Source organism: Wyeomyia smithii, chromosome 2 (assembly GCF_029784165.1).
Source record: "Wyeomyia smithii strain HCP4-BCI-WySm-NY-G18 chromosome 2, ASM2978416v1, whole genome shotgun sequence".
In the NCBI taxonomy this organism is placed as follows: domain Eukaryota; kingdom Metazoa; phylum Arthropoda; class Insecta; order Diptera; family Culicidae; genus Wyeomyia; species Wyeomyia smithii.
The window spans coordinates 252,994,410-253,004,741 of NC_073695.1; the positions used below are offsets into that span (position 1 = coordinate 252,994,410).

Genomic DNA, 10,332 nt, shown 5'->3' on the forward strand with positions numbered 1-10,332 from the left:
AAACTGTTTGAGAGAATTGTTCTTAACAGCATGATGTCACACATCAACGAAAATTCAATTTTTGCAAATGAACAGTTTGGATTTCGCCATGGGCATTCCACAACTTATCAATTGCTCAGAGTTACGAATATGATACGAGCTAACAAATCTGAAGGTTATTCCACTGGAGCTGCTCTGTTTGGCATAAAGGTTCGATTGCGAAATTGCAAACTTTTAATTTTCTAATTTTTCTAATCAAAATTGTGAAAAATTATCTTACTGATCGAACTCTGCAGGTTGTCTATCAGAATTCAAAATCTGATAGATTTCCTGTTAGAGCAGGTGTGCCTCAAGGTTCTGTCTTAGGCCCAGTCCTGTACAACATATTCACTTCAGATCTTCCTGATTTGCCTCCAGGATGCACAAAGTCATTGTTCTGCGATGACACAAGCATTTCCGTAAAAGGAAAAAGCCTTCGTGTCATATGCAGTCGATTGCAGAAAAGTTTAGATATTTTTTCTTCCTACTTGCAAAAGTGGAAAATCTCTCCCAATGCTTCTAAAACTCAAATGATAATTTTTCCTTATAAGCCTAGGGCTTCTTCCCTCAAGCCAAACAATAATCACGTTGTCAAGATGAATGGGGTTATTTTAAGTTGGTCTGGCAAGGTTAAGTACTTGGGACTAATTTATGATAAAAAACTTATTTTCAAAGAGCACATTGAGAGTATACAAGCCAAGTGCATCAAATATACGAGATGTTTATATCCTCTCATTAACAGGAATTCTAAACTTTGTTTAAAGAACAAACTTTTGATTTACAAACAAATTTTTAGACCAGCAATGCTTTATGCTGTACCGATCTGGTCAAGTTGCTGTTCAACAAGGAAGAAAACGCTCCAAAGGATTCAGAATAAAAGTCTGAAAATGATTTTGAAGCGTCCTCCTTGGTTTGGTACACTCGAATTACATAGACTTACTGGTGTTGAACCATTAGAAGTTAAGTCAAATAAAATTATTAATAATTTTCGACAAAACTCGTTGCAATCCTCTTTATAGTCAATAAGTTAGCATTTGAGTGAGTTGTAAGTTTACTTCCCCTTTTCTGACAAGTAGGTTTAAATCCCTACGAATGATAAGTCCTAATTGCGAAAGCAAACAAATCCTTACAATTAAAATTACAAATTACTAACAGTGTTGAGAAGTCACCATTTGTGATTGGACACACATACTCATTATTTACTAATATTTATCATAAATACTTAACCTACTAACAAATCCCCCTCTTAAAAAAACCAATTCGTCATAAGGCGTCGCACACAAATTAAGTTACCTAAATTTGCAGTTTTGAGCAAACATCACAGTTACGTAATGATCTCAACTACCACCCCCCCCCCCCCTTTATGAAACAATAAGTAACATAGACTCAACCCCCCTCCCCTCAAATCATGGTTACGTAATTTGTGTACGACGCCTAAGTAGACTGATTTTTCGCTACAGTCACGATCGAAAGGGTTTTTCGTTTTCCTCACCTACTTCAAGGTGGACTGGAATTAACGACTAAATAAACATATACAAACCCTTCCCCTACGTACCACTTCAGACTGTTAAATATGTCATCCTGATAAGAGCGAGTTTCACGCGGTAGTCATAAAAACAAAAATGTTCACAATGAAACGCCAATTTTTTCTCTTTCCGATAAGCTTCTTGGATCCGGCCCAGCCGAATCACGCGCGAATCTTTTGATTACCATCGATTTGTCTTATCAGAGCCCATGATTTAGGATCCCGCCCTAATCCGACCCATATCTTTTTCGTTCGATCAGGTATAAAACGCGTGCTTTCGCTGATTTTAGCATCACATCAACAAAAATAAAACCAGTCTGATTGAATCAGTTGTGACACAACCGGCAAAATGAAATCATTGGTCCTTGTGTTGTCCTTGCTTGTGTACATTGTGCACGCGGATGTGGAAAATCCGTGCGAAGGGTTGCTCTCCGCTGTACTGATTGACCCGGACAGTTGCTACAAATTCATCATCTGCTACAAGGAAGAGCCAGAGTTCATGACCTGTCCAGATGGCACAATTTTCTCCGTCGATGAGATTGATTGCGTGCCGGGAAATCAGGCGACTTGCACCGAAGGGTTTCCCGAGGAGCCAGAGAATGATGAGCGCCTGTGCCGTGGAATTGTGCTAGGACGCTTCCCTGATCCGGACAGTTGTACCACCTACTATAGCTGTATCTTTGGTCGACAACAGAAACAATCCTGCCGCGAAGGATATGTGTTCTCCACGAGGTCATTCCTGTGTCTACCGGGAAATCCAGAATCATGCAAGGTTCAACTGCTTCCCACCACCACAACTCCTGCTCCAGAAAGTGTCAAACCCATTCCAGTGGACTATTGTTTGCGCAACGATAAGCCTTTTGGTCGGCTGCCACATCCGCAGTTCTGCACCAGATATGTGGACTGTCTTCTTTGGATTCCTAGTGAGGAATTCTGCTCGAGCTGGATGGTGTTCAACGATCGGCTCAATATTTGCCTCTACGGGGATCCGAACACGTGCCGAACGATCATAGGCCCAGGAGCTACCACCCCAGATCCGAATCCACCGACTACGACCTTGGCACCGATACCGGAGGACATTTGCCCGGATAAAGTCATAGCGGTGATTCCGCATCCGTATAGCTGCACTTCGTTTATTACGTGTATTTTGGGTAGACCTAATGTACAGCAGTGTCCATCGTACACCGTGTTCTCGGAGAAGCACTCCGTGTGTCTTCCGGGGGATCCAAGTACCTGCACAGTGTATTGGGAGTAGGACAGTGGTGAGTTTGTGAAAGATTGCTATTCTGTGATACGGTAAAGTGATAGTGACATTACGACAAATGGAAATCTTTACCAATATCTTCCAGTTTATTTGTTTACGAGGTCGTTGTCACAAATTCAAAATTTCGATTATTAGTATTTAGGGTTACCGTGATATATTATTGCTTACATATGTTTGGAAATAAATGAGATAAGTTTGGACTAATCAACGGAAACATACAATTTCTCTTTTTTACCAAAGATCATTGATTGATACGGCTCTAATTACATAGGAAACATTTTTTCAACAATTGGTTATCAATAACAGAAGATTTATATTTCACAAAGAGCTCTTGAATAAGTCTAAAAACAATTGTTTCTGTATACTTGCTCAGAGTTTCGCGTGTTTGCAAAATACGTTTTATCTACATATTTGTCACAGTATTTAGGTCCTCAATATTGCGACAGATTTTTGAGGAAGTGAGTGTCTCTATCGCATAAAAAGGATATAGGATACATTTTCACTGCGTTAATAAGGTTTTATCTCAAATATCAATACAAACTGAGAAAATTAAATTAGAGTGAAATTCTTTTTTTTTACTTATTTAATATTATTAATTTTTGACACCATGATTTTATTTTTGTCTGTGTGTGTGGTTGCCTCATGTAAACAAGATTTTTACATTTTTTTCACACTTTTTTTCAAATATCAATTGGTATCGATGACCGAAATACCAGCTACTGGGTTGTTGAAAAGTGCAGCGTTGAGCTGAAAAATTGATTTATTCGCCGTGGTCCCTTGAACCAGAGGTACACAAAAGACGCAAATAATGTATTTCATTGTTTTGGCTACATTGAATGAGAGGCAGGTTTCCTTAAAATTGTCATTGTATCTTAAGTTGTGAAAAATTCCAGGGTGCCTCCTTCGTTGTTTATGATTTTTTTTATTGTTATTTCAAAGACTGGTAGTAGTTATGCAAATGGTTTTTTTTTTTATTTTGGCTTCCCAAACAATATCGCACGCTTAGCCTTGGGGGCTAATAGCGGTCTCGATCAACTAGATTAGTTGAGAGAATCCGTTATCGATATTGTTTTTTAGCACATTTTGCATGTGTAGGGTAAGAACAACGATACACCGTGCCCCAGTGCTGAGTCGAGAAAATTTCCAGCTCGAAAAGATCCTCGACTCGATCGGGAATCGAACCCGTTATCACAACCGTGTGGGAGAGCTAGCCGACGGACATCGCTAACCACAGAGCCACGGGGACCACCTTTGGCCTTCTCAGTCATTTTTAAAAAGAAAAACACGACAATCTAGGTTACTTGCCCAACGTTTCGGCCGTTTTGGTGAGAAACGGTATTGATATTGGATGTTAGTAACACTAGTACGAAATTCGACATAGTCACTCACTTATGTCGAATTCGTTTTCGCGGTGCACCGTTCTGGACTACAATTTGCAGCTTAAAAAACATTTTTAGTTTAGTTGCATCGCTATGCGTAATAACGGGGATAGCTGTCAAGTTGTTTGTTTTGTTGTCATTTTGTTTCATATTTTCATCACGCAAATATGCTGGAAAAAAATTTAACTGACACTTTACCACGTGGAACGAGAACCAAAACAGACCAGTTTTGACAAATACTTGTGAATGTGTTGGTAACTCCCTGCAGTGCACTCTGCTTTTTTTCGGGTGTAGTCCGAGACAGAAGCAGTGTAGTCAGAGACAGAAAAAATGTAGTCCTGAAAGTGAAAAAAAAAACATTTATGGTTAAAAGGGTAGTCCGAGTGTAAATACACTGCGAAAACGAATTCGACATTAGTTGTGTCATCATTCATTAGCTAAGAACTAATACTAATGCTTTTCAATTTTCAGGTTATTGATTCGTTTGGGGTCGGCTAACTCTAAAGTTATTGGCTACAGAGGTGGGTTGGCTTTCTCGGTCTTGAAGAATCAAAACGACTAAATTTTGTTCAACCTGACGTTTCGACCTTTGGTTTGAGCCATTATCAAAGGATACTACGGATTAAAATAACATAATTACATGTGGGTACTAACTAACAACACAAAGCTTTAAACTCACACACTAGTCTGCCGTTTTTCGTTTCTCAAACATTAAACATCGATTCTTGAAGATTTCACGTTAATTATTTGTCAATGCATCTGTTCTAAAGTTAACTGTTCGGTGTGTTCTGGATATGACACATTTCAAGTATTGGTAGATCAGAAGTTTTGTAACTGCGGTCTATTGTTTTGGTATTGCTGAGGTTGAATGTGTGTTCATGATCGATCATGTGTTGTGTGGGAGCTGTTCGTGGTTCGCTGGGTTGGTATGGGGATGCGAGCAATTTGTTGATATTGGATTTGTGTCCACTGATTCTTGTTTTCAATTGATTTTTTGTCATCCCTATATATGATTTGGCACAATCGTTGCAGGGAATCGAATAGATAACATTGCTGTGTTGTATTGGTTCAATTGGATCTGTCACTGGTCCTAACAGATTTCTCATTGTTTTGATGGTTTTTAATGCTATCTTAACTAGGGGATATTTTTTTTCAGGGTGCTAATTAGAATGGAGCTGAGTGTCGGAATGTTGACCATGGCGCGGTAGGTAATTTCAGGAACGACGTTTTCTCCCGGTGTGCTATTGGTGGTTGGTGTGGCAGGTGCAGTTATCGGTTGTGTGATTCTATTGGTGAGGCCGTTTATCAGAGCGGATGGATAGCTGTTGCGGCGGAGGTGTTGAAAGATGATGTGTTTTTGCTGTGTTATGCTGCTGTTGGTGGTCAGACTGGTGCACGATGAATGAAGTTAGTTGCGACGTTTATCTTTATTGCGAGTGGGTGAAACGAATGGTAATTGAGATCCGAGTCCAGATGCTATTGGTTTCGCATACCATTCTGTGCTGAGTGTTTGATTGGCGGAGTAAATGATTTTCGTGTCCAGGTACGGCAGGCTTCCCATAACAACTGTGTAACTTTTCAGATCGATCGGTGAAACGCCCGATTTTCTTCTGATTTTTTTGAAGACCGTAAGGCGCTGCGATGCTTGTAGAAACAGCTATTCACCCCAAACTGATTGAATGTTTAATGGAAGGCTCACCATTGAAATTTTACAGCAACTCTGCTACAGCTTGCTGCTATTGCAAACTTGCTTAAGTATGAGAAATAATTCCGCGTGGAATTAATTTTCAAAGTTTGATTTTTGCTCATAGTATCTTCGGGGAAGCCTACAAGATAAATTTAAGCGATATCATTTCTTATCACATGGTTGAATTTGCAACAGCATTCAAAGGTGAGCCGTTCGTCAGACATTCAATCAGTCTGGGGTGAATATCTTTTTTTTTGTAATCGGATTTTCAGCTTAGTTATTATGTATCAAAATGTAAATATCACGCAACTCGATTATCTCAGAGATTACACACCGAAAAAATTACCATTTGCATTAAAAAAATGAACATTTTTTGATGGTGATAAAAAATAACTGAAATAGTCAATTGAGTTTGATAGATTTCCTAAAAGAGCTAAGCCTTAGTGTTATGTTCCGTTTCGGAACTCGTCCTTCTGTTCATTATACACGGACTTCGCAGCCAGGACAATTGCGGGGCTTGAGCTACGTTCCTACTGCCACTAACAGTCTCTCCCGAGCCGAGACTCCTACGACGACTGGCTTGATAGGCCAGCATCGTACCTCGAGACCAGCTGGGAGGGTATATGATAGATTTCCTATGGAAGGTAATTATTAGCTTATTTGCAGAAAATCTACGCCCTTGCGTGCGGTTTTCCCGCAGTTACTCGGGACATTCGGCGGCCAAAAACATGCGTGTAGGTATGCTTTTAAATTCTTACTTCGTTTTTTTTTTTAAATCAATTTCTCCTCAGTTTTTGCGACAAAATCGGAGTACGTTTCAGGTTTTACCAGAAGGGGGAACTCATCTGGAGGACGTTAGGCGAGTTGGTCGACTGGGGTCGGTATTCAGCCGCTCCAGCTTCTTCAACGATCGTTTCGAGTAGTGGGCCAAAGTCAGATCCGGTCAGAATACCGCGTCTTCACCCTTATGGTATTTATTGATGAATGACGCAACTTCCGGCAGCCACTCCGTATTATAAGTTTTTCCGTTCACGTTCAGTCCGGAGCGAGAGAAAAGCGGGTTTGACATCCCCTTCTATCTGATTGTTGTTGAAATAAAATTCACCTCGTTCCTCACTTCCTTCGTGGGAGAAGTAAAATACGATGTGCCCTGCCAGTCGTTGGCATCTAGGATAAGATAAATCTCGTCGTCCATCACCATCGCCATGTCGCGATTCGCTGGGAAAATCAACCATATTATTCCGTTACGTCATTGCCTGCAGCTCCGAAGCCAATGCACGGGACTACCTCTTTCTGACATGTATGTCATTGTTCGCCAGGTACTTTTTCACTGTTTGGCCTATATCCTGACCAAGCGCACCCAGCGATCTAGACACTGTTTCCTCAGTGTTCCTCTTCAGCATCCTTTGCTGCTTGTCGCTCAGGGTCGTCGGCCGTCCGGAGTGCTTTCGATGCTCTGATTGTTTTCCAATAGTGCCAAGATTTTGTATATGCCGAACGGGCGTCCCGGTGTCCACTAACTGCCGCACTATGTCCGTTTTCGACGCGACGAGGTACCGTTCTTCGAACGCGCACACTTCTGAACGGAATAGCTTCACTGTTTTCGCCATCACAGTTAAAGTTCGACTAATAGAGCTATCAAATTTGTTTGCTGACTCATGGGTTATTATGATTGATGCTGCATGGGTAGTTTCGTCAGTGCGTGTGAAGGTAAACCCATGAAAAATCGGGAATTTTTATCCATTTTTTTACCGCATACATTGCTGCTGATACATTTTACTTCAGATGTTTCACAACATTTTCGTGTTCCTTTGAGCGAGCTTTCATTTTTCGACGAGTTTGACCAATATAATAAATCTACTGCTAGCACTAAGCTGCTGAAACCTGATACCGCTACCGCTGTTGCTAACAGCTGGTACTAGGTTGAGATCATCCTTCCCACCATCCCACCAGTGAAATGATTGGTTTTGAGCAGAAGCTGCTCCCATATGTGCATTCTCGACTTACTATGTATATTAGGGTGCCAGCCAAAATGGTCATCTCGAATTTAAAAAAAAACCCTCTACGAAATGTTCACCTGCTCGAAAAAACACCCTGTGCAAAATTTCAGCTCAACCGGACTTAAAATGGGGTGGCGCAAAGCGATTGAAGTTTGGCTTTTTTGAAAACCGAAAAATCACGTGAAATTTCGGTTCTCGAAATTTTTTTTTGGTGCCAAATGATTTAAAAACGCATGAAACGTCGAGAATTGGTGTCATATGAAAAAAAATTTTTTTTGCAAAAATTTACTCTCTGGGACTTAGTCGTTTTTTCAATTGTAGAAGGCGGAGTTCAAAATGTTTAGAATTTATCTTTTGAAATTGATCACTAGTCTCTCGAAATAGCTTGTATAATGATATACACTATAACTAGCATCGAATACATTATGTTTCATTAGGGTGGTTCATTTATTCGGCATAGGGTGGTTCATAATATTGTGTAAAAATGAGTATAAAATAATAAAAGATCACTTTTCACTGAATACCAATAGAACAATTCCTGAAAATATAATATTTGTTATATCATTGTCGTTAGGGTGGCAATGTTGAATTGGAAAAATTATAAGTAAAATGGCAAAATATTACAAAAGAAATTTACAAAATGTATCAAACTACTCTGTGCAAAAAAAAAAAAATAGTGGGTGATTTTTCGGTTTTCAAAAAAGCCAAACTTCAATCGCTTTGCGCCACCCAATTTTATGTCCGATTGAGCAGAAATTTTGCACAGGGTGTTTTTTCGAGCAGTCGAACATTTTGTATAGGGTTTTTTTTTTTTTGAAATTTTCTGGTCACTTTTTTCCATACGATGTTTGGCGCCCTAATGTATATAAATCTGTGTTGGGCAAACCAAACATTAAGCGACCGAACAGACGGATGATTTTCCAATCATCTATGGATTACTGCTAGAGCGATAAAAATCCGTTGAAAACTAACCGATTTACAGCCTTTTGAAATTGGACATATTTTTTCCCTGTTCCTTTTCTATATTTTCATTTTACATTTCAATGTGGCGAAACTTTCTGAGAGATGTAGGTCTACGTCGAAATGTAGAATGCCAGAAAGATTCACCAAATTTTCGTGTTGAAAAATTCATAACAAATCATCTGTGCTGTTTATATGGTTATTTTTCGAAATAAATTGACCACCTATTCGCTCATTACCGATTGTTTAATTCAAATTTGTAAATAAAACTAAGTTTTCAAATTTATGCATGCTTAGTTCTGTTCAAGATGGCGTCAAATCAAGGAGCATTGCGCAAGCCCTTTCACAGTAGTAACAGAACTGCACAAAAATCTTGGCAAAAAGGTTACAGTATACCATTTTAAAGCGAAGATCTTCTGCCTTCGACAAACTTTTGCAATAATTTGCCAGAAAGGTAGTGGAACACTGGTCGAAGTAATATTTTTCGAAAACACCATGCCGATGGATGGTAGGTGTACAAAAACAACTGGACAGCAAAAAAAGTGCAAACAGTTTATTGGTAGAATCTAGAGATGCATTCGACGAGAAGGTCGTTGAACGCTCTTGTTCCGGCATCTGGAAAAAGCTTCTTTGGAAAGCCGAGTACGGACCTTTCTAACATGTTTTTTGTTTGTTTATTGTTTGTTTGTTTTTCATATTTTTTTCTCAGAATTTAAAATATCAAACACATCGAAAATCGATCTGCTGGTTAAAATGTTAAAAATATTTGAAAATAAAACATATCGAATAACGACGTTTCTTTCCTCCCTATTTCGAAACTGATCACTCCAAGGACTCTACAAAAAATACGGGTCTGATTATCTACGATCAAGATATGTCTGTAATGTTGAGCACAATTGAAGCATCGAAAATCACCCATCATCCCGATGATGCTCAGAAGTCGAAATCAACTTCAGATGCTTGAATCAAACCACGGACGCGATTTTGAAATCCAAGGTGGTGACTTTCGGTTTCTGGAAGTCATCTTTAAATTGCCAAATACAATCCAGTATGGGTATTTCCACCTTGTGCGTTCTTAGAATATTGATATTGTATTTAAAGCGATGATGGAGTTTGACATAAAATGTGAAAATTGACATAACTTTGCAGAATTGTCAACATGCCAAGAAATCATTATCAGTCGTTTTTTCAACCAAGGAATTGTATTCATCGCTTTTTACATGTTATACAACTTCCATCCAATTATTCAGTTATACTCACTTGAAATTTTTTGCCGGGTCTCGGTAACTTATTGTGGAGAACGGCACCACTGTGTGCTCGGTTAAAGAAATAATGACAGCTGTCATATTTTTTCGTAAATCTTGGTTCACCCAACTGAAAATTCGGCACAAAATATCCGAAATTTCGGTAGTAATATTTTGTATCGAAATTTCAATTAGGTTGAACCAAGATTTACGATAAAATGTGACAGCTATCATTATTTTTTTTAACCGAGCACT

At 39.2% G+C, this 10,332-nt stretch overlaps 1 protein-coding gene across 1 annotated transcript; it reads left to right on the forward strand.

The window, feature by feature from the left end:
- The first annotated feature begins 1,850 nt into the window (after positions 1 to 1,850).
- LOC129722466 (protein obstructor-E-like) lies at positions 1,851 to 3,183 on the forward strand. The gene has a single exon (XM_055675914.1). The coding sequence runs from the start codon at positions 1,893 to 1,895 to the stop codon at positions 2,796 to 2,798; it is 906 nt and encodes a 301-aa protein (XP_055531889.1). The 5' UTR covers positions 1,851 to 1,892; the 3' UTR covers positions 2,799 to 3,183.
- The last annotated feature ends 7,149 nt before the right edge of the window (positions 3,184 to 10,332 follow it).